We start from the raw sequence: 25,386 nt of genomic DNA on the forward strand, positions 1-25,386 counted from the left end.
TTGTTAAAACAGATACTTCGTTTCTTTGATTTGAATAAAATTATTTTCATCCTAGACAAGAAATCGCTTTGAAGGCACTAGATCAGAAGTGGAATCACTGATGAAAAAGATGAAGGAGAATCCCCTTGAGCACAAGACCATCAGTCCCTACACCATGGAGGGATACCTCTACGTGCAGGAGAAACGTGAGTGCTTTGACTAGCAACAGCTTGCCATGTACTCAGGCCTCTTACCTAGAAGGTGGAGGGTGTATCCAGCAGTGCCTGCCTTTCTGCAAATACATGCTTGGATAAACAAGAACAATTTTATAGTTCGTCTTTCCAAAAGGAAAGATGATGTCCACAGAATCTTGTCTACTTTGTTTTTCTTTATGAATGGGAATTCCTTTTTTTTTTTTGAGACGGAGTCTCGCTCTGTCGCCCAGGCTGGAGTGCAGTGGCGCGATCTCGGCTCGCTGCAAGCTCCGCCTCCCGGGTTCATGCCATTCTCCTGCCTCAGCCTCCCGAGTAGCTGGGACTATAGGCGCCCACCACCGCACCCGGCTAATTTTTTTTTTGGTGTTTTTAGTAGAAACAGGGTTTCACTGTGGTGTCGATCTCCTGACTTTGTGATCCGCCCACCTCAGCCTCCCAAAGTGCTGGGATTACAGGCGTGAGCCACCACGCCAGGCCTGAATGGGAATTCCTTTGGGAACCTGCAATTCCTTAAGGCTCTGTGGTTGCTCTTCTCTCTCTAGTGTTACTCTTCTCTTGAGGTTCCTATACCCCTAGTCCAGCTTTATATACCATACCCTGAGCACAGTCGCCTTGGAAAGGTCTTGCATACTAGGCCCCTGTTGTCTATCAGCAATGTATCCTTTGGTAGACTTAATACTTGGTGATTCTGTTTTCATTTGACATTGTTTCAGCAAGGCCCACACAATCATGACTTAGGCCCTTTCCCTCTTCTCCTCAACTCATTTCATTCCAACACCTGAATTTTATGAAAAGTAGAAACAAAGGCTCACTTCAAGAGCCAGGAAGAAGGCTGAATGTGGTGGCTCACATCTGTAATCCTGGCACTTTTGGAGGCTGAGGTCGGTGGATTGCTTGATCTCAACAGTTCAAGACTAGCCTGGGCAACATGGTGAAACCCTGTCTCTACAAAAATACAAAAATTAGCCGGGTGTGGTGGTGTGCACCTGTGGTCCCAGCTACTTGGGAGGCTGAGGTGGGAGGATTGCTTACAGGGGTGAACCTGTTGAGGTTTATAAGAGCTCGGGAGGTAGAGGCTGCAGTGAGCTGAGATCGCCACCACTGTACTCCAGCCTGGGTGACAGAGCAAGACCCTGTCTCTGAAAAGAAAAAAAAAAAAGAGCCAAGAATACTCATTGCTCTGCCAATAATGTCTAGGAAAGGAATGCCAGGTGCTGCTAACATCGACATTTTAGCGATGACTCACAAGTTCATGCCTTACGGCTGGGGAAAGGCTCTGTGATGGGGCCGTGCCGTTTAGGGTAGCACATTCAGACTGAATTCATGTATGCAATGCTAGGAATGAAAGACAGTGAATGTTTTTTCTTTAATGGGTAATTCTTCTCTTAGTCCTCTACCCTGCTTTCTTGGTAGAGAACATTGGTCTTTCCAGATTTTTGCAGGTTTTGTGTTCTTTCATGTCCTTCTCTTGATGTAGAGTTAGGCAGATGTCTTCATTCCTAATAGCTTCCTGATGGAATAGAATAGAAATACTTGGTTTCACTAATTATTCTATTTAGTAATTACTCAAAAATTTGTTTGGACCTAAGTTTCCTGGGAACAGTGGGGCAGTAGTGGTGTTGGAGGTATTGGCTGTGATGAGGATTACATTCCTTATTCTTACAGGGATCAACCTGTTGAGGTTTAAAAGAAATGTAACTAATTTAATTGTGTGTTTCATATATACCTGAATACAAAGTGATTCTCTCTTTGCCCAGTAAGAAGGTCCCTGCAAAAGGTTTTAGGTCTACTTGAAAATATAAAATTTTAGGGGTCTAAAAATATAGTTCAAAGTCTACCATAATACTTAATTTGTTAATATATCATTCACTTACATATATAAAATCAATGTTGCTTTTTTGCACTCTCATATTACATCACACACTTTTATTCAGACACTTCACATGTTCTTTCAACATTAGTGTGTTGATTATCATGAGAACACTTTTTTGTTCCCTAACACATGTCCAGAGCACATGATGGGGATATAGCACTTTTTTTTTAATTTTAAATTTTTTATAACTTGTTATTTTGAAATAATTTCAGACATACAGAAAAGTTGCAAGTATGGTATAAGGAACAACCATAAACCCTTTACCCAGTGTACCAGTTTTTAACATTTAGCCACAATTATATCATTCCTTCCCTCTCTGTGTGGGTGTATGAGTATGTGCATCATAGACTTGCACACATACACATCCACACTTTTTTCTGAGTCATTTGAGAATATGGTTCCATATAGCATGCTTCTTCAGTAGTGAGTATTTTCTAAGAATAAAAGTTATTCTTTTTATGTAAACACATCTGTTAGGTTGGTGCAAGAGTAATTATGGTTTTTGCCATTAAAAGTATGGCTAAAATCACAATGACTCTTGCACCAACCTGATAACAAATTTAACATTGGTACAATATTTAATCTGAACTACCGTCCGTGTTCCAATTTTGCCAGTTGTACCAATAATGGCCTTCTAAAGCATTTTGTTGTTCTCCAGTACCGCGTTTAGTTGTCATAACTTTAGTCTCCTTTAATCTGGAACAGTTCTCCAGCTTTTCTTTGTCTTTCATGACATTGACATTTTTGAACAACACAGTCCAGTTCCTTTTTAGTTTTCTTCAGCATAGGTTTATCTGGTGTTTCTTCATGATTAGATCTGGAATATGCATCCCTGGTCAGATAATCCTACATAAGAGTTCTTCTCCGGGGCCACATCTGGACACCTGTGGTGTTGATCTGCCCCTCAGTGGTGATGTAAATTTTGATCACCCAGTCAAGGTATTGTCTGATTTCTCCACTATACAGTCACTATTTTCCCCTTGTAACTAATTAGCAATCTGAAGGTAACACCTTAAGATCATGTAAATATCCTTCTCCTTATCACGCTTTACCTCCATAGATTTAGCATCCATTGACAATCCTTGCCTGAGCTGATCTTTACTATGATGGTTGCAAAATGGTGACTTCTCAGTTCCACCAACCCCCCCACATTTAATAGTTGCCATTCAGTGTACTTAGAAGAGTCCTGCTCTTCTTTCTTCCTCCCTCCCTCCTTCTCTCCCTCCCTCCCTCCCTTCCTACTATCTATCTATCCATCATCTGTCCATCCATTTTCCATCTTTCCATTGTCAGTGTGGATTTACGGGTTCCTATTTTGTTCAGGAGGCTATAATTTATCACTATCCTTATTTATCTTGATGCTCAAGTTGTCCAAGATACAGTGCTTTGGGAATCTTTGTGTTGCTCCATTGCTGGAATTTTTTCCCTAGTCCATAAGAATACACTAAGATGGTTTGTATTGTCATTTGTCCTTGATGCCCCAGTGGAAACATTTACTGTATTGTTTTTTAGTTTACCAAATGACATGTAACACTTGCAGTTGGCAGTCATGCCACACCATTAATAATTATTAAATGTCTGCCAGTTCTGCTGTGTGATCTCCATAAGCATCTAAAACTAGTATTGGTTGAAGTCCTTTGCAGGCTGACTAATGCCTTCTTCCTGTAATAGTGCTTTGTCAGTTCAAGTAACTGGCTGAGCACTGAGTAAAATCAGAGACTAGAACATGACTGCATGGCACCTCCCTCTTGAGGTGACATACTAATCTTGAGGGACATACTCCGTATAGGTTACATCTGGGCATTGATAGTCACTTCCACTCTGCATCTCTGGTGTCTCTGAGGTCTCCTTGTCGGCTTTTCAGATCTTCTTGAGTTCTGCTAAAGTAAGTCTGGGGTTTGGAAGTAGGTCAGAACCCCTGATGTCTGTGCACAGAGTCACAGAGCAGCTGTGTGGGAAGCATGATGTCATCGCAACAGATGGGAATGGTCACAAGCACTTGGAGGAGCCTTTCTGCGTTCTCTCCTCAATCTTCTTACTCCTGTCAGCGAAGAGAGTGGAAACTTCAGTTGGGGCTTGATGATGGGAACGTGGATTAATTTCCCCAGGGAACCTTTACTTCCCTTGTATTTTAAGACCCACTGGATGTAGCAGTAGTGGGAAACAGCCTTCTTTGGTCCCTGGGGGAAATCCCTGGGTTGGTTTCATTTGAGCTTGTGGGATCAGATTTCTGACTATTCATTCTAGCTGATGTAGAGAATATATTACTCCTAAAATAGTTTAAGGGTAGATGAGCATTATGAATTATGGGTTGTGGTTTTTCCAGCTCATGATGTGTAGCATAGAGTGGAATGTATAGATGTTTTATGGGAAATATTACCTTGCAGGTCACTTTGGAACTTCTTGGGTGAAGCACTACTGTACATATCAACGGGATTCCAAACAAATCACCATGGTACCATTTGACCAAAAGTCAGGAGGAAAAGGGGTGAGTTCATTTTTAAAATTTGGTGCTTGATTTGCTTGGCTAACATATAATGATTATAATGCATGTATAAAGTGACACTTCCAGTGTTACATTTATGTTTCATTATAAATTTAAAATTAATAATTAAAAAAATTTTATACAGTAGTTCTAGGAAGCCTAAGAGGCTGAAGAATTGCTAAAATAAGATGATTACTCTTAGCTCTAAGTTATATTAGGAACTGCAATTAAGAAATATTTTTGTATTTCACATATATACAATGTCAAGCATGTCGAATATTTTTATATGCTAAAAATTATTGGATGACCTCATCCTGTGAAACTGATTCAATCCCACTCCCACTTGACACCTGGAGAGCTGCCGGTGGCAGTATAGATGTCCTGGTTACCTATTGCTGTGTAACAAGTCACCCCAAAACTTAGCAATATTTAAAACAACACCAATCATTTTAGTATTTCTCATCATTTCTGTGGGTCAGGTATTCAGGGGGCATTTGGATAGGTGGTTCAGGCTTGAGGTTTCTCACAAGGTGCTAAGCAGATGGTAGCTAGAGCTAGAACAAGGAGGGTCTGAAGCAGCTCGAGCTGGCCAGATACAGAGCAGTTCTGTCTGAGAAATTAATCTTTGCTATTCAATGGAAGACAATAGATGTAAGGCCTGTGAATATAAACTGTCTCCTCCTAGGCCTTCTGTGTTTTGTTTGCTATTCTGATATTAGTGGGTGGTTAAGTTTTACCTTATGTAGCTACACTTCTGTTATTTCAACAAACAGGCAAGCTTGCTAATTTCTCCCATTAGTTTAGATAAAAAAGATTGACAGAGGCAGGGGAAACAGAAATCCTAACAAATTCCTAAGTGACAGTAAGAAGAAATCAGGGACAGCAACTTCTGTGTTTCTGGGTATAAACTAGTGCTATGAGATGAAATTGTCACATTCAGTTGAGCAATGGAATACTACTCAGCAATAAAAAGAAATAAGCCCTTGATATGCACAACAACATGGATGAATAGCAGAGCAATTATGTTAAGTGAAAGAAGCCAGACAAAAAGAGCACATACTGTGTAGTTCCATTTATATAAAATTATAGACTATGCAAACTAATGTGTAGTGACAGAAAGCAGATTCAGCAATTGCTTGGGGATGTACTGGGAGGAGGGATGGATTGCCAAGGGATACAAGGAAACTTTTGGGCATGATGGAATTATTTGCTGGCTTGGTCATGGTGATGGTTTCATGGATGTATATGACATCAACATCTATAAATTGTACAGTTCAACATGTACAGCTTATACATTAATTATATGTCAGTAAAGTTGTTAAAATGTATTTATTGAGCAGCTACTGTTTCTAGGATCCAGTTGGGCTCAGGAGACAAGAATAAGCAAAATTTGACCCAGTCTCTGTTCTCAGGGTCCTGTGGTCTAATGGAGAGAGAGACATTATTGTATTCATCACCTATATCAATGCACAGTTTCAGCTATGGTCAGTGCTGTGATGGAGGGAAAGGTACATGGTGCTTTGTGAACACGTACTGGTGATATTTGTTCTGGTCTGGGAAGGTTTTCTTGGAGAAGTGATGACCAACCCAAGATCATAGAAGCTCAGAATTGGGAGGAAACCGTCTTCTTCTACTCTTATGAAACCTGCAAATTAAAACAATATCCACACTCGTTTATCTGCCGTGGACTGATGCAGTGCCATCATGATCCACCCATACTAAAGATGTTTGGGTCCAAGTCTAATATGGTGTACAAATGTAAGCTGCATGAGGCTTTTTCCTGGAAAGGTTTATAGTCACCCTTCCACCGCCCATGGTCATGAGCACTCAGATTTGAGAAGATGAAATGATGGCTCCTGTTTACAGGTCATGTGTGTCCTAGAGAAGAGTAGAGCTCCCATTCTGGCCTCATCTTGATAGCCTGTGTGTTCCCACTAGGGAGAAGATGAATCAGTTACCCTCAAATCCTGCACACGGCGGAAAACAGATTCCATTGAGAAGAGGTTTTGCTTTGATGTGGAAGCAGTGGACAGGTGAGTAGCTAGCACGCTTTTCTCAGGAGCCAATAGAGCTGAATTTCTATATCTTACATTTTCTTTTCAGTCAAAGCTTTCTGCTTTTTTCCCCTTCTCCCCCTCCCTCCTTCCTTTCCTTCTTCATCCCTTCATCTATGTCCAGGGTGCTGGATCCAGGCCATTGCTGGTTTGCGAGAATCATTAGAGCCTGCCTGTCTATCTTTTGGATTCAGCACTGAATCACTGGCTTGGTTTTGTTTTACTTTAATGTTAGTGCTTTCATGCTCAGAAATGTTGTTATATCTCCAGGAGGTTGAGTAGACTTTTAAAGAAAACTATTTAGCATGATTGTATCAGCTATTTGAAAATTTTTTTTAACTGAAAAAGTTAGTATAATGATTCAAAAGGCATTGGAATGGAAGAAATTTTTCTCAAATAAAAAAACAGCTTTTAGTTACATTTCACCTACCAATGTGTGTGTGTGCCCAGGAAAGACACCAAACCACTTGTGAAATCACAATTTTTTGGAGAGAGAGCCATGTGTTGTATTCCTCAAGATTTATAGTCTCTCATTAAGTTGTACCATTTCGTGGTTTTAAGCTAGTTTGACAACATTCCAATTCTTTGAAACACTTTACTTGGCAACAGGTTAATTTTTTCAATGAAACCCACGTGTTAAGCTTATTTGAGCTGCCTGTTCAAGATCAGGAATGCTAGCACCAAGATCCTTAAATCTCAGCATGATGCTCCGTATAATGCCATTTAATCTCTCTCCTTTGTTAAAAAAACACTATACCATTTCATCAAGCCAGTACTTACCCCTCCCTGGGAAGTTCACCTGTGGCCACCTTTCCCTGGCTCTGTGGCATCCTGAGACTGAGTACTACCTGGGGTGTGCTCCTTGTGCACTGGCAGGTGTGCACTGCCTTCTTCTGGCAGGTGTCTACTCTGCGCTGGAGGCTGCTAGGGCTGCTGGAGGCCGTTAGGCCTCCCATGGAGAGAGCATGCCCTCTTAGCCTGTATCAGAAGTTCATGGAAACTAACTGCATCTCTTAAGCAATTTAGTCATTACACCTTTGGCTCTGAAGCCAGACAACCTGGGTTCAAATTTTGACTTTGCTGCTTGGTAGCCGTGTGACTTTGAGCAAGTTACTTAATCTTTTGGAACCTTGATTTTCTCATCTGGAAAATGAAGATCCCAGGATGGTTATAAGGATTCAAGGAAATAATGCATGTAAGATGCTTGGCAGAGGGGCAGATAATAAGTGCTCAACAAGTATTAGCTGTTACTCTTTTTTTGCTAACTAGCTTATCCTGCATGCTCACCAGACATGATATTTCACTTCTAAACACAGAGAAGTACATATCCTTTACTGTGTGTAGAGGTGTGAGAGGGGAAGATAAAGAAGAATAGCATGGGATGGGGTCGGGGGATAGGTTGAATTGGAGTAGCAAAGGGGAATTGCAAACAGCCTTCCCCAAACTAAATTTGGTTATTATTGGTTTTAAACAAATCCTAAACCTTGGTGCTTTAAGCATCTCTTTTCTCTTTTCTAAGCATGTGATTGAAGGGAATTCATATTATTGGCATCCTTGAAGGAGGTTCAGAAGATCTGTTTGCATGGAAGTATAGCCACCTGTGATGCCCGTCAAATGCACGGTTCCTAGAGAGAACCGTCTGCCGCAGAGCTGCTTTGAAGAGAGCATGCCTTGTGTTGCAGCGCTCTGTCAGATTGAAAACAAACCCAAATTTGCTTTCTGAAGCCGAATTATTTTTGTGTTTTCATCTTCAGAAGTTTCCTGAGCAGTTATGGAGAGTGGCTTTTTACGCTAGTAAAGCTCACTGTGGCACCTCCGTCTTATTTCCACCCTTGCCAGCACTTCCTAGCACCTTTCCTCCTTTATGACTCCCACAACAGCTGTGCATGTCCCAATTATAAGCAAAGAGTGAATGTGTCACATTCAGCATACTGAGTGGGCTTGCGAGTCGATTGCTCCTGAGTTTCTGTCCCTGGTTCCCTCTGCATGGCATGGAGGGATTTCGGTCATGGTTCAGATGAGGGTGCTGAGTTTCCTCTTTTTTATTTTTCTTTTTTGAGATGGAGTCTCACTCTGTCACCCAGGCTGGAGTACAATAGTACGATCTCAGCTCACTGCAACTTCTGCCTCCCAAGTTCAAGTGATTCTCTTGCCTCAGCCTACTGAGTAGCTGGGACTACAGGCATGCACTACCACGCCCGGCTAGTTTTTTTGTATTTTTAGTAGAGACGGAATTTCACCATATTGGCCAGGCTAGTCTTGAACTCCTGACCTCAAGTAATCCACCCACTTTGGCCTCCCAAAGTGCTGGGATTACAGGGATGAGCCACCATGCCTGGCCTGAATCTCCTCTTAATAGACAGGAGGTGAGTAGACTGCCTAGGAAACACCTCCTGTCAGATTTCTATACAGGTCCCAAATATTTAGGTTAGAGTACAGCAGGATTTTCCTCCTTTTTCCTTTTTTGACCTCAGTGCCTTTCTGTTTTTTTCCCTTAGTGTTTAGAAGGGGGCCCAGGTAGAGAAGGAAAAGGCATTTTCATGCGCTGGGTAGCTGCATCCCTGGGAACTCTGCCCAGAATCCTTTTCTCTAGAAGACTACTATACTTTCCTTTTTCACCAGCGTCCCTTAGCAAGGAGGCAATTGCTGCTAGATGCCTTGCTGTCCTGCCTTCCACAGGTTCCCCAGCTCCACCTGCTGGACCGGAGAGGCAGAGGGTCAAAATGCAAGTTTAGCACCTGGGAAATGTGGAAGTGAAAGAGGGGATGGTTACATTTAACCGCATAAGGGTTTGAGATACTCCCAGAGTATGTTAAGTGGAGAATACACAAACATTTATGTAGTGACTAGTAATGTTTTCTTCTATCAAGATACAAATACATGTTAAAGTGTGAATTATGTGACTTAGAATATGGGATTTTATGGATTTTTAAGATTGAATACATTTATCCTTTATACTTAATGCTGATATATCAAGTTATTTTGTAACAAAAGCTGTAGCCTTTAGGAGGTGGTATCCTAGGAGGTCAGTATTGTGAGTTGATTACCCTACATCAACGTATTTTACTGTGGTGAAAACCATGTGCAGTCAGTTACAGATTCCTGGTGCCTGCCCCATACCCACCCAGTTCAACTTTCTGGGACTGAGACCCTGAAATCCACATTTTCAAGCTTTTTAGTTGTCCTTTATTCTTACTACTACTTGGTATGTTAAATACAATGTGTTTCACAATACAGTTTCATCAGCGCACATGAAAACATTTTCCTAATTTGAAAAATCACAACAAGCAACTATAGCAAAACAAAACAAAACAAATTCAGACTCCTTTACTAAGGAGCTGAATGCTTACCTGTATGGAGGAGGAGAGTGTCACTACTAGGAAAGGTGATTTCTAGTCTCTGAGACAGATTACTTGACCAGGCAAAAGGCAAAAACAGCCACCAAAATCAAACCCCTGCCTTTTTAAAGGATGTGAAAATGGAGGAGGAGTGAGGCAACTGGTAGTATCAGAGCATTTCCTGTAAGCTGAACACTTTCATCCTTGTTTTGTGTCATCCTCACTACAACCCAGGGAGGTGGGTCCTCCGTTATTCCCATGCTGCTGAGGAATCTGCAATGTAGAGGGGAGAGGCCGTTTACTCAGGGCTAAGATGGGATTTGAACTGAGGTTCACAGGAGCCTGTTCCAGGGCACATTGGTACCTCAAGACTTTGATTTTTTTTTTTTTTTTTTTTTTGAGATGGAGTCTTGCTCTGTTGCCCAGGCCATAGTGCAGTGGCGTGATCTCGGCTCACTGCAACCTCTGCCTCCTGGGTTCAAGCAATTCCCCTGCCTCAGCCTCCTGAGTAGCTGGGATTACAGGCATGCACCACCACGTCCAGCTAATTTTGTATTTTTAGTAGAGATGGGGTTTCGCCATGTTGGCCAGGCTGGTCTCAAACTACTGACCTCAGGTGATCCACCTGCTTCGGCCTCCCAAAGTGCTGGGATTATAGGCGTGAGCCACCACACCTGGCCCAAACTTCAGATATTTTAGAAACATTTTCCAGTGATGAGATCAGAGCTGTTGATGGTTGCGTTTCAGAGACACCGCAGTGTCCAGTTTTCAGGCTGTGAAATCTGGGAAGTGCTATTGGCACCCTGTCAGTTGCATTTGGCATTATAAACTAGAGTGAAACTGTACAATGTAAAGTACAATGAACTGAAGCAGCAAACTTGCCTCTCTTCTTACATCTATTCCTCTGTGACCTTCAGAAAGTCCTCATGTGACTAAATTAAGAGAGGCAATGTGATAGAGCATAGTGACAGGCACGTGGCACTGAGTAGGTGTTCCATGAATGGTTTTTTTGGTTTCTGTACACCTTTTCTTCCAACTTTTATTTATTTGTTTAGAGGTGGGTGGGATCTCCTCATGTTGCCCAGGCTGGAGTTGAACTCCTGGGGTTAAGCAGTCTTCCCACCTCAGCTCCTGAGCAGTTGAGAAGATGGGTGCACCACTGTCACTGTCCCTGGCTCCACCTTTTATTTTTAAGGTGACACTCTTTTTTTTTTTTTAAATCCAGGACGACTAGCATAAGTAGGAGATATCCTAGCAATAGTATCACTTGTCAGCTAATTGTTTTCATTGTATCACAATACATTGCTGTCAGTTTGTTAATCCTCAAATCCCTGACATGTAAGTCTTACAGAAAGCTGTTGTCGTTCTTTGACTGATGAATGAGCTGGAAATCACATGAAGTGTTAATCCAGGTCAATGGGATTTACATCTGTGGTTCTTGAACTTTATATGTCAAGGATTCATTTTCTTTTATTTTTTATTTTATTTTATTTTATTTTACTTTACTTTACTTTATTTTACTTTATTTTATTTTATTTTATATTTTTGAGACAGAGTCTTGCTCTGTCGCCCAGACTGGAGTGCAGTGGTGTGATCTTGGCTCACTGTAACCTCTGCCTCCCAGGTTCAAGCAATTCTCCTACCTCAGCCTCCCGAGTAGCTGGAACTACAGGTGTGTGCCACCCCATCTGGCTAATTTTTCTGTTTTTAGTAGAGACAGGGTTTCACCATGTTTACCAGGCTGATATCAATCTCCTGACCTCAGGTGATCCGCCTGCCTCGGCCTCCCAAAGTGCTGGGATTGTAGGCGTGAGCCACCGTGCCCAGCCAAGGATCCTTTTTAAAACCAAATACATTTCTAGAACTCTACTTTTAATTCTTATATATCTAAGTTCTTTTACCTTTGATATCTAAAAAGTAGACCTATGCTCTCGTCTCTGTGTCCACACCCTTTCGTATTGGCTTCTACATGATTTCAGAGGCCACATCTCATTTGGTTTCTTTTCTCTAGTGCCTTCCTTTTCTTCAGAACTAGTTTTTAGGGGGGGAAGTTCAAACCTGAACTACTGAGGACCCTGGGATTACATGGAGCAAATGTTTCACAGACTAATATTAGCTCTTCATATCTCTCCTTTCCCTCAAAGAATTTCATTGTTCCCAACATTGAAAAGCTAAAGTTAGTAGAAATTCTTTGTATTTCTTCAATCTCAACCCGAAAACTTGCTTGGATCAAGGTATCATGTCAATCCAATCGATGTAATGATTCTTTGAAGGTTCCTTCTGATTTCTTTTGAAATTCAGTTTAAAGACTCTAGCATTGAGAATATGACATGGCAGCTGGGCGCAGTGGCTCACGCATGTAATCCCGGCACTTTGGGAGGCAGAGGAGGGCGGATCACAAGGTCAGGAGATCGAGACCATTCTGGCTAACATGGTGAAACCCTGTCTCTACCAAAAATACAAAAAATTAGCCGGGTGTTGTGGCAGGCGCCTGTAGTCGCAGCTACTCAGGAGGCTGAGGCAGGAAAATGGAGTGAACCCGGAAGGTGGAGGTTGCAGTGAGTTGAGATCGCACCACTGCACTCCAGCCTGGGCAATAGAGTGAGACTCCGTCTCAAAAAAGAAAAAAAAAAAAAAATTGATATGGTTTTAAATAAATGTAGCTTGTAGTAATTGTGTTGTACTGCCACAACATGCTCCAAAGGATAGTTTTAAAAAATTTCCTAGCAGACGCTTGTTATAAATTGTGTCCCTGCCAAAATCATATGCTGAAGTCCTAATCCCCAGTATCTGAAAATGTGGCCTTATTTGGAGATTACTTTATAGAGATAATCAAGTTAAAATCAGGTGATTAGGGTGGGCCGTAATGCGATGTTACCATTGTCCTTGTGAAAAGGGGAAATTTGGACCCAGAGATGGACATGTACACGAGAAGATACCATGTTAACACGAAGGCAGAAGTTGAGGTGATGCACCTACAAGCCAAGGAACGCCAAAGATTGGCAGGAGAGCACCAGAAGCTAGGAGAGACGCATGGAGCAGATTCTTCCTCACAGACCTCCGGAGGAACACTTGATCTTGAACTTTTAGCCTCTAGACCTGTGAAGCAATCAATTTCTGTTGATTAAGCCAACCAGTTTGTGGCACTTCGTGACAGCAGCCCCAGGAAATGAACACAGTGTTGAATAGGGAGGGCCTTTCTCAATGAAGCAGCACCCATGCACCCAGCAGCCTTTAAATGGATAACTCAACACCTTCTGCTTGAACACTCCCATTGCCAAGGAACCCCACTTCACAAAGCAGCCCATTCACATAAATTACCTTCTTTCTTTATTTTATTTTATTTTTACTTGATGATAGCCTAAGCTTTCATTAGCTTTTTAAAAATCACCCTTTTTTGGCTGAGCGTGATGACTCATGCCTGTAATCCCAGCATTTTGGGAGGCTGAGGGAGGTGGATCATTTGAGCTCAGGAGTTCAAGACCAGCCTGGCCAACGTGGTGAGACCTGTCTTTACTAAAAATACAGAAAAAAATTAGCCGAGCATGTTGGTGGGCACCTGTAATTCCAGCTACTCAGGAGGCTAAGGCAGAAGAATTGCTTGAACCCAGGAGATGGAGGTTGCAGTGAGCTGAGATCACACCACCACACTCCAGCCTGGGTGACAGAGGGAGACTCCATCTCAGTAAAATAAAATAAAATAAAAATCACTTTTAAAATTCTTTAATAAAGCAGCATTGTTGGGTGCTTTTGTGTTACTTTGCCATAGCACCAGGCATTTGAAGGTTTATAATATATATATTGGTTAATTGAATAAAAACTGGATTTATTGTTACAAAACGTGTCAACTCTGTGAGAGGATTTAGTGTAAAATTTCTGGGTTAAAAAATGGGACATGATTTCAAAGCAGCCGTTAGTGGTAGCATGATGTGAATCGGTAGTACTTGCTCATGTCTGTGTTCACTCACTCTGAATAATTAACTCCATCACACAATGTCTTAAAGACATTCATGAGCAAATATAGGGAAAGTATTTGTTTAGGCTAAAAAATCATGGTACTAGTCACTTGCCTGCATCCCTGGATTGGTTTATTTTTAAGAAATTTCTCACAGATGTAAGTGACACTTGGATATTTTCTCTCATGTTTTCCAGGAAGGCTCAGTCAACCATGTGAAAAATAATAAAACAACTTCTTCTGATTCCCTGAATCAGTGGAGTCTCTTCAGGGGCAATGTTTACACTGGGAAGAGGAAATGATGACTTTTTTTCTGGGATTAACTGACTCTCACCAATGTCCATACATTTGAAAATGCTGTGTGTGTTAAGTGCCTCTTTCCCGGCACTGGTACTCTCTCGAGGTGGACAGCAAGGATAGCTTCTTAGAGAGGGCAAGGATATTTAGTGCTAGAGTTGTAGTAAGGGATAAGGCAAGAATCAACTTGTCTTCATGGAGCTCACCTTTGAGTTTGGAATGCTCATATACATTCAAGCAACTAAGGTATAAACACCAGTATGTTGAGTGTTCCGGCAAACCTGAAGGGCCAGAGTACTGGGGGGAAATGTAACAAACAGGAGGACTTTACCCTTCTGTTCTTATAAAGGATGATGGCCTGACTGGAATATGCTGAATTCATTCCCTCCCTCCTTCCTTCCTTATTTTATTGAGCATAACTACATGCTAGAGACTATTGACAGTGGAGATACAAAGTTTACAAATCAATTGGACTTTCTTAACAGATCTCATCTGATTTTCTTTCATACCAATTCCAAAGTCCTTGTTTTGTAAGCTTTCCATGAATAGGTAAAGGGCAGTAGCTCTCCACTGATCTAGTCCCAGCCTAGCATTTCACATCCACTGTCAACTCTATTTTCTTCTTCCCAGGTAACCTGCATTTGCACAGTGATGAGTTTTTCTTTATATTGGTTGGTTAGGTGTTTAATTAGGTATGTTTTATATACCTCTGTTCAATTCTAAATGTCTGTCTCAAGTGATTTGCTTCCAGAGGCAGAAAAACATTTTATGCAGCTTTTAATACAGTAATAGGTGCATATGGTTGTTCAATTTTATTTTTTATGGTGACATAATTTTGAGATGGATTAATTATTTTCTTTGGGGCTATGGTGAACTATTGTGTAAGAGACTAGAGGAGCTTAATCAAGTTAGTTGCTATTTAAACTAAAATTTTAGCAGGTGCCCATGTAACCTGCATTTGTGTACTGGTAGGAAAAAGACCCAGGAAAATTGAAGGTTGGTGAAAGTCAGAATGGTGGAGGCCAGAAAGATTTTTGAAAGATGCGAAGAATCTACTGGAACCCTCAGCACCCTCATTTCAAATATGTTTGTATGGCAGGCTACATGATGCAGGTAAAAAAATAAGAGCATTCCTAAATTTGAATTTGGGATCTGTTCCTTACTAGCTGTGTGACTCTGGGTAAGTGGTTTAACCACATCTGTAAGATGGGGTGAATTATCACTACATTGCAGGATTTTTTCTGAAGGTAGAACACACTAATATTCCCCTCTGATGGAGTCCTATGTCTGAAAACATGGCTGTTGAATTTTTTTCTATGCCCTAAACCCTGGGACTCTATTGTTGTGATGGTGAACCTTAGCTTTGGGTGGATATTCCTGTGAGCCTGCTTTTTGTCTTAATGGTGCTCTTTTCCTGTAGTGTCATAAGTTTTCAAGTTATCTATAAGCTGAGAGAAAATACAGGTGCATTCAGGGTATATGTGCAAAGGGCCTACTAGGGTAAGATTACATTTTCAAACTGTTTATGTGATAACCTCTTATTGATACATACTTCATATAAAAGATAAAGTTTTATGCCCTCTCTTTCCAATTTGTGGCCTCAAGAAGAAACTATATTAATTTTAAATTAAAATAATATTGTTTCTTCTAGCTTAGTAAGTGGTGTTTGTGCATGCATTTGCGTGTCTTTGTGAAATTGTGTGACTGTGAGATTATGTGTTTTCCAAAAAAGATAATCTTATGTAACACTTTGTTTCAACATTCAACCTCTAGATGGCAGTTTTGTGTATGTATTAGTAACTATTAGAAGGTGCAGTTGAAAATTAGCTGTCCTATCTACACCTTGTATACGTTGACAGAAGACTGTGTGTGTGTGTGTGTTTTCTGTAGAAAAAAAAAAAAATCATGTGAGTATTATTCCTTAAAGGAAGAAGAGTATCCTAAATGACTCATTCTTTCTCTAGAAATTCCTTCCTCCCACCCTTTCATCACAAATTGTTCATACCCATTTTCTTGCAAAAACAAACATGCTCAGTTAGTTGGGCCTCTGTTTAAACGTTACCCTTTACCTGACTCTTTGAACTAAAGTGCCAGGCTCTTTGCTTTAGGAATGGCTTGTTTAGGATGGTGCAGAAAAGATGAGTGATTTCACTGTCCTGTGTGTGCTGAGAACCTGGCAGTCCTACTTTTCCCTCCTGGTGCAATGTGCCTTTATCTTTTGCAACACATGAATCCATTTTTCCTGGTTTCAAACTTCCCCTCCCTCCCCTTCTCACCCCTTGTTTGAAATAATATTTGATTTTGCCTTCCTGCTGGTCGGATTAGAGTGCTGGTCTCAATGCCATTGACATTTCAGGCAGGAAATGGCGTTTTCCTTCCTCAGAGGGTATTATATGACTCTGACTTCCATGACTTGAGTTGGGGGAAGATACCATAGTTTCTGAATTGCTTTTTGGCTGTTCTGTAAAATAAGTTACTGGAGAAGTTCTTAGAATCTTAGAATTCATGTAGTTTGAACTTGTCATTGAGTTTTTTTTTTTTCTTTCAATTAAATGAGAGCATGCCTGTTTGCTGTTTGATTCTGGTTTAACAAAGAATGAGATATGGTGGTTAATGGACTTGATTGGGAGGGTGATTGAGGCAACCGTATTTTTACTCTTTAGTCTGCATGATGAAATATGGAGTTTCATTGGTTGAGTATACCAGTTTATTTACCAATTTTTAAATATAAGATGAGTTTGTCTTTTTAAAATCAAAACCAAAAATTACCTATTTCATAATTCTGGATAGAAGAAACAATTCAACCAATACATTCCACTTATGTACATTTCTGTTGATTGTGAGATAGAATAGTAAAAATGAAAAAAAAATACATGACACAGAAGCTGTATTTTCATAGTTTGTTATCAATAGTAGTAATAGGTATTTGCATTCTCCTTGAGTCTCATTCATCCCATCAGTGAATAATGCCTTGTCCTTGTGCAGTGTGTTAACATTTGCTTGCTTCTATGTCCCTGATGCCCAGCATCATGACTAGCACATAATAGGCACTCAGTCAATATCTGTTGCATTTAAGAGCCATGCAATTTAATATGCCAAAGATGTCTTTGGGCTTCCCGATGTTTTACGACTTCCATCTCTCATAAAAATATAAGAACTTATCTGATGTGGTTGGTGATACCTACTTTTTAGACTGTTATTATTGCTATGATCCTAATTGTTTTAGGAACATTCCTCTAAAAATACCAAGGTTGCAGGCTTTAATAGGTTATGATTCATTCATTTATTAGGATCAGTTCCTTCCTTCCTTCCTTCCTTCCTTCCTTCCTTCCTTCCTTCCTTCCTTCCTTCCTTCCTTCCTTCCTTCCTTTCTTTTCTTTCTTTTCTTTCCCTCCCTTCATCCCTCCCTCCCTCCCTTCCTTCCTTCCTTCCTTCCTTCCTTCCTTCCTTCCTTCCTTCCTTCCTTCCTTCCTTTCTTCCTCTCTCTCTCTCTCTCTCTCTCTCTCTCTCTCTCTCCCTCCCTCCCTCTCTCCCCTCCCCTCCCCTCCCCTCCACTCCCCTCCCCTGCTCTCCTCTTTCTTGAGTCTTGCTCTGCACCCAGGCTGGAGTGCAGTGGTGTGATCTCCACTCACTGCAAGCTCTGCCTCCCAGGTTCATGCCATTCTCCTGCCTCAGTCTCCCAAGTAGCTGGGACTACAGGCTCCTGCTACTGCACCTGGCTACCTTTTTTTTTTTTTTTTGTATTTTTAGTAGAGATGGGGTTTCAGCATGTTAGCCAGGATAGTCTCGATCTCCTGACCTCATGATCCACCTGCCTCTGCCTCCCAAAGTGCTGGGAGGATCAGATCGTTTCTAAATAATTGATTAGAAACTACTTCCAAAAACTTCTTAGAGGGTTAACCCTTGCTTCCTCCCTCCCTCCCTCTCTCCAACTCTCCTTCCCTCCTTCCTTTCTTTCTTCCTCCCCTTAAGGTGCTGGTCTTCCTGGATCCCAGGACATGTATGCTACATGCACAGGGGGGCAGTGCAACATTGTCCTTCAAGTTTGGGCTTTGCTCTAGATTCAGGCACACCTGGGTTCAAGTGCAGGCTTTGGCACTTACTAGTGGTGTGACATTATGCAAGTAACTTATGTGAGTCTCAGTCTTTTCACTTTTAGAAAGAGAAATAATGGTAGTGTCTACTTCATACAGTTATTGTGAAGAATGAATGATAATACAAGTAAAGTCCTTAGCACAGTGGTTAGCACATAATAAACACTCAGTAAATCTGCCTGTGGTTTGGGGGCTGCCAGTTGCAGCACCTTCTGGTTTCTTACTTTCTCTGTCTCTCACCTGTACCACACCCATATTATCATGGCATATTATGAATTCTTCTCATGCACAAAGGCCTTGCAGAAGGACCCCAATGGTTTATTACATCAGAGCACACATAGTAGTGCAGATTCATACATTCTGTCTCCAAATAGTAGATTACCGTTGCCTTGCAGTGATGGCACTGGGTCCTTGAGTATTGGAAGAAAAAAGGAAGTAGCTCAAGTTCCTCCTTTGTGGATAACCTGGAGATACTCTCCTGAGTTTGACTGTAAGGTGAATCAAGAATATAGACAGGCATCCTTCATTGTTGGTATTAATGCATGAGGTGGATGTCTTTATAACATGCAATGATGACCTGGGTTGGAGTTCAGATAGATTCAGAGAAAGACAGACACAGACAACAGAAGTTGCAAACTGGTGGTCCACAGACATGCGTGGTTTGGCTTGAATAGTGTTTGAGGCAACATTTTAAAACTGGAAAAATCTTTAATTGCTGATCATGCCTTCCCACATGCCAGCTGCCGGTTGAGCTGAATGACAGATACTTCCTTTAGGTGGGGTGTGTGCTGTCTGTTCTGCCATAGTCCCCACCATGCCCTGTTGCCCACCTCCCCCATGAAGACAAGTGACAGGTTTTTGCTTTGCACTAGCATTGTTGTTTTTCCCCCAGAGGGGAGATAATTCTTTGTTCTTTGTTTCTATCTGAAAGTAAAACTGAAAAAGAAAAAAACCAAGAGCAACATAAGACCAAGCCTGTTTTCCTTGGATTAAAGAATTTCTTATCCAGTTTCCCTCATTTTGCTTACTTACCTAGTCTCTGCAGACATTTGGGTCTGTAATCTCATAAACAGACATGGAAAAAGTGTCATTCTCCAATATTATTCTGTAGGGCTTTGGCCATGTCTTTGTGTAAATGAAGCTCTTCTGAACCAGAACCATTACATTGTCCAGGAACTGTTAGGAATTCATTTTCCCAGTAGCACTTCAGAAACAAAGGACCACTTCCCCTCCCTGGCACTTGCAAAACTCTTCTTGCAAGTAGATGGCAGCTCATGCTCCCTTCCTTATCATTCCCCTTTGTCTTCCTATATAAGTGTAGTGGGCAGGTTTCAGACACAGGCTTTGAGATTGTGTGTTCCTGTGGGCGCCTCAGCTCGTCTTCTTTGAATTTGACCCTTAAATATACAGTAGTGTGGATGGAAGTTGGGGAATGAACTCTTGCCAACAGAAGATTTGTAGTCTTATGAATGAATAAACCCTAGATCTTTGTAGGTTGATTTAGAAAGAACGGTACTGGTAAATTCTGAGTGTTTTTGTTTCAGTGGGGTGGAGTTAGCTTTTCCTTGTCCAATAGGAAGTGGGTAAATTGCCAAACCACTGAGATCACTATTGTTGACTCAGATTCAGGAATAAGATTAGAGTAGGAAAGCTGTCGAGTAACCCTGGAATCGGGGCTGGTTGTGATTCTGTTTGCTCTTGGCTGGTGAGCAGGCTATGAGTTGATATAGCCAGTGGTCCCAGGATCCTGAATGTGTTGCTAAACCATATATTTCTTTCCATGGGCTGTTTTTGAGGGCCAGGGTTGGAGGAAATATGGTGTTGGGTAGCAACTTGCCCTGTGGTAGATGGAGAGCTATTTTCTCCATGGCTCCTACAGTGTGAGAGGTGAGGTGCCAGCTTAGAGAAAATTCCAGATCCTTGTTCATGATTCTCAAGCAGATCCAGATATAGCACTAAGGACATATTCAGAGTGAAAAGGAAGTGCTGTATTTTAAATTGATTCTCAGGGTTGAGCTCTACAGAGGATTTTTAAGTCATTTGCTCCTTCTCTCATCTGGCGGGTGGAGGGAGCTCCTTGACAGATTTTTTAGAATTTGCCAAAGACCCCTTCTCTGTTCTTGTTAGTTATCAGATGTAAATTTTAAAAGGGAGTGGCAGGCTGCTTTGTTGCGTTACTCAGGAGGAAAAAGGAAATGGCCATTATGTCAGCGCAGGTGTGTCCCTTCAGCCCTCAGCCCTGTGTGCTTTGTGGTAGAGGCATGAATTTCAGTGCTGTATATGAGCATGTTGGGAGTGGGAATCACACACGTCATTAGCACCTGTGGGTTGTTTCTTTTCCTTTTGAAACTATACACACCTGCCCGTCTGCAGCGGTAATTTTAACCCTACCCCGTATTTACCATCCTGTTCCCGTTCACCCCACCTCTACCTGCCCCTGTGATTACAACTAATTTTTGGAGCATTCACCGTGTGCCTGACACTTTGAAATGCCGCACACACTTCTCATGTAACCTTCCCAGCATGCACTGAGGTGTAATCGTGATAACGCTGGGAGACAAGTAATTGAACTGCTCTATACTACTGTTCTTTAAAACATAGGTAATAAGAGTAGCACAGAATAGTTCAGTTGCTAGTCTGCCATGGTTATACATCTAGGAAGCACTAGAATCAGAATAACTAGTGAGCCTAAGTTATTGATGAGAAGTCATAGCTCTTGGGTATTTAAAACAATTTTTACTGAGGTGTAATCACAGTAAAATGCATGAATCCAAAGTCTGTATTTTAATAACTTTTTATACACACACAACTGTGTAACCACCCAGATGAAGATATAGAATGTTTCTGTCACTCCAGGAGATACCCTTGTGCCACTTTTCAGTTGTTGCCCATATCTCTTTTTCAAAAAAAAAAAAAAATCGCTCTTCTGACTTCTGTTGCCATAGATGAATTTTGCAAGTATTTGAACATCATAGAAGTGGAGTCACACAGTCACATAATCTTTTGTGTCTGGCTTCTTTCCCTCATCGTTACATCTCTGAGATTCATTCATGTTGTTGCATGTAGCAGTGGTTGATTCTTTTTAAAAAAATTGTTGTATGGTGTCCCATTGTTCAAATATACAACAGTTTATCCATTTATCAATGAGTATTTATTTGTTGTTATTTTTGCAATTTTTGGCTATTCTAAATAAAACTGCAGGTATTCTTGAATGTACTTTTTGGTGGACATATGTACTCAATTCTCTTGAGTATATATGTAGAGGTATAATTGCTAGGTCATAGGGTAGGTGCATGTTTAGTTCTAGCAGATATTGCCAAAGTAGTTCCATTAACTTATTCTCCCACCAGCGATGTATGAGAGTCCCAGTTACTCTACATTTTTTGCCAGTACTGGTTATTGGTGGCCTTTTAATGCCCTCTATTCAGGAGGGTGCTTGTTATATCTCATTGTGGTTTTAATCACATTTCCCTGATAAGTAATCAGTTTGGGCTCTGTTTCTTAGCCTTATTGGCCATTTGGATGTCCTCTTTTATGAAGTGCTTATTCAAGTATTTATTGTATTGGGTGGTTCATTTTTTCTTATTTATTTTTAGGCATTCTTTACATATTCTGGATATGAGTCTTGTAGGAGATAGATATTACAAATATCTTCTCTCACTCTGGTTTGACTTTTTTTAAAATAAAAGTAATAAGTAATTAAATTCATCTTTCGATGAGTGTAAGTTCTTCATTTTGGTGAAGTCCAATTTTTCAATATGTTTTCTTTATGATTATGACTTTTTGTGTTCTTTTTTAAGAAAAGCTAATTGCCTTTCCATCTCTTGAGTATTTTTAAGACAGATAAAACATGGAGGTCCACTGCTATAGAAAGTAAGCCCCAGTTACTCTGGATGCTGTTGGATTCTTGTTTTGGATTAGCTGTTCGCCTAGAGTAGTGTTGTAAGCCCTCATATTTATGAAGCACGTTAGGTTTTTACAGAGCTCTTTATCATTCAATCTTATTTAATCCCATACAGGAGCTCACTAAGGCACTTGCAGAAGTGCGAGGCTGATTTTGACACCAGAGGACTTGGGTGGTCAATATGAGCTTTCTGGGGGCTATGGTGCCATCACATTTGCCATGGCATTATGCACAAGAGTTAAGGGTTGGAATGCTTGTGTTCACATCCTGGCTCTGTATCTTGGCAGCTCTGTAATTGTGGACAAGATACTTAACCTCTCTGAGCCTTGGTTTTCTCATCTGCTAAAGGAGAGTAGTAAGAATATACTTTTCTCATGATGTAGCTGTGAAGATTAGGTGAATTAATTTATATACAGTGCTTAGCACAGCAACTGGCACATACTGCTGGGTTATACTTACTACTGTTCTTTTATTGTATTGAGTCTAATAGGCTCACAATTCTTTGTAGAGGTAAAAAGAGCTCTGATCATTTACTCCATTTCTCTTTCATTGTTTTATATGTTCCCTTCCTCATTCCATATTATCCTCCTACTTTTTTTATTTTGAGACGGAGTCTCGCCCTGTCGCCAGGCTGGAGTGCAGTGGCGTGATCTCGGCTCACTGCAACCTCCACCTCCCGGGTTCAAGCGATTCTCCTGCCTCAGCCTCCCGAGTAACTGGGACTACAGGCATGTGCCACCATGCCCAGCTAATTTTTGTATTTTTTAGTAGAGATGGGGTTTCACTGTGTTGGTCAGGATTGTCTTGATCTCTTGACCTCGTGATCCACCCATATCGGCCTCCCAAGGTGCTGGGATTACAGGCATTGGCCACTGCGCCCGACCTATCCTCCTACTTTTAATCTCTCTCTCCTCTGTCTCCCCAGCCCTGCCCATTTTTTTGCTGTGAAGAACCACATGCATTTCAAACATGAACTAAATTGACATCCTGTAAGAGCAGGTCTCAAAGTATGCTAGTTTATAGGGACTGACCTGCAAAGTGGAGGGTCGTTGAGGGTTTTGCTTGTTTTATTTTGTTTTGAGGGATAGTTATTAGTAGGGATGAGGAAGGTAAATATGGAAAGAAAGTTACGGTTTTACTCCAGAATAAAGATAGTTCACCCTTTTTACCTTTGTTCTTGGAAATTCACATGCAAGACATGTGCATCCGTCCCCTACCCCACTCCCCCTGCAAAAGGGAACAAGACTACATGTGGAAAAGAACTTGTATTTTGATGTTTCTTCTTGGAATGAAAACAAATCCTGTTGACTTTCCTGGTTACCAAGGCCGAGTGGCCCACCCTTCACAGCCTCTGAGGTTGTCGAACTTCCTCTTTGTGGCTCTGGGTGGAAATCTCACACTGTGTGCCATGAAGTTGATGTAATATCTGTGAACCCCTGAGACCGTAGTATGCAGACAGCTCTTGTGATCTCACTGTTTGCTGGTGGGCCACTAGCAGGAAACGAACTAGAGACATGTTGGCTCCTTGACCTCACTGCAGAAAGGAGGGTAACTTTGCACTCTAGGGCAAGGGGAACAGGAAGGAAAAGAGTGGGGATGGAGTGGACAGCCCAGGGTGTGGGCCTCAAACTTAACTCTGCACCAAGATCACCTGGGGAGTTGGTTAAAATCCAAGTTCCCAGGCACAGCCCAGTTCAGATTGAGTGGAGTGGGGTTGGGCTGGAGTCTCCATGTTAAGGGAATGTCTGATTCTGAAGCAGGTGGTACAGAAGCAGCACCTGCAGCAACACTGAAAGACCCAGAACCGGGGACTTGAGAGTTCTGCAATAGACAGTAGCTGCAGAGGCTTTTTGTTTCAAAGCTATTAAGATGTCGTACTTGGTCTTTAGAGAAAGGTGGAAGGGTAGAATCAGTCCATCGTGCCCTCAAGCCACAGAGTCAGTTCTGTGGAGCCACCACTGTCAGCTGTCTGCAGATACCCACTGACTCTGGCACACTGAATGGGCTGATGGTGGGAAGTGGGCACTTGGTTGGGTCTGAGAATGAGAATTTCTGAGAATAGGAGGGAGAGTCCTGGAAGGTGCTCATGGAGAGACGAGTTATTCCATCCTCTGAGTTATCTTTGTATTATGGTGCCAGTCCCAGTGTGACCTTCATGGGAATGACCATCCTCTTGGGATCAGTGTTCCACCGTCATCAACACGCCCGCCTGTCTAGCTGCCCACCCCTCCTCTCACCCACACACACCCCCACTCCCCTTTCTGTCTCTTGCTTGTTCTCTCACTCCCTTCTCTTGCTTGTTTGCATGCTTTCCCTCTCTGTCTGTCTCTCTCGACCCCACACACGTTTATACCCTCACACATTCACACCCCTACCCCATGCCCCTTGTATCCCCAACCCATCTGTATTTACATGCCCACAGCTCTAAAGTTTTTTTTAAGGGGATGTTGAGGGATGATTAATGAAAAGAATCAAATGTGACTTTTAAATTATGTTAAACAAATAGGTTTAGCATATTCATTGGAACTATAGCTATAAGCCAGAAGCGGAGATGATGGGCGGGTGAGAATGAGCAAGCTTGGGTGCTTATGGGGCCCAGGCTTGTGCTGCTAAGGGTGTTGCTCAGCCTTTGTAGTTTTCATACCGTATTGTTGTATGATCATTCGCAGTGTTTGTGCACTCAGACAGGAATCAGACTTTAGTTCTTGCTCAGTGGACTTCTTCCTCCTTTTTAGGCTGTCTCAAATTTTAAAGAGGATGGTTTTTAACTAGCAATTCTTAACTTTTTGAGGGTTGCAGTTCTCTCTGAGAATTTGACGGACAATTTGAATTGTTTCTACAGAAAAATCCACATACATTTGAGGGAGAGGAGGAGGTGGTTTGGGGACATTCTGGGATTTATCTTCACCCTAAATGAATAACTCCTGCTTTAATGAGCGTAGAGGGCTTTCAGCCTCTTCTCCCAAGGTCATTTTTATCTCACAGTCTCTTTTTCTTGTGGAGTACCATTTGTGATGGGAACTGAACAAAACCCATTTGATATTGTGTGCATGTCTTCTGGAGGGCTTGTGCTCAGGTTTAGGGAGCAAGCCGATTTCAGTGAGTGAAATGATCTCATGCATGTAAAGCACTTAGCACCTGACATGATTAAGTATTCATTTTTTAAAAAGACTGTGCATATTTAATCATAAC

At 41.5% G+C, this 25,386-nt stretch overlaps 1 protein-coding gene across 3 annotated transcripts in view; it reads left to right on the plus strand.

Annotated features, from left to right (window-relative positions):
- Positions 1–25,386, plus strand: part of ARHGAP26 (Rho GTPase activating protein 26) — a 460,108-nt gene that overhangs the window by 133,672 nt on the left and 301,050 nt on the right. For all 3 annotated transcript variants that reach the window (XM_025387513.1, XM_025387515.1, XM_025387514.1), the window contains exons 8-10: positions 56–185; positions 4,455–4,555; positions 6,491–6,585. In XM_025387513.1, the coding sequence (XP_025243298.1) occupies positions 56–185; positions 4,455–4,555; positions 6,491–6,585 (326 nt within the window). The remainder of the gene's footprint in view (positions 1–55; positions 186–4,454; positions 4,556–6,490; positions 6,586–25,386) is intronic.

Source organism: Theropithecus gelada, chromosome 6 (assembly GCF_003255815.1).
Source record: "Theropithecus gelada isolate Dixy chromosome 6, Tgel_1.0, whole genome shotgun sequence".
Classification (NCBI taxonomy): Eukaryota; Metazoa; Chordata; class Mammalia; order Primates; family Cercopithecidae; genus Theropithecus; species Theropithecus gelada.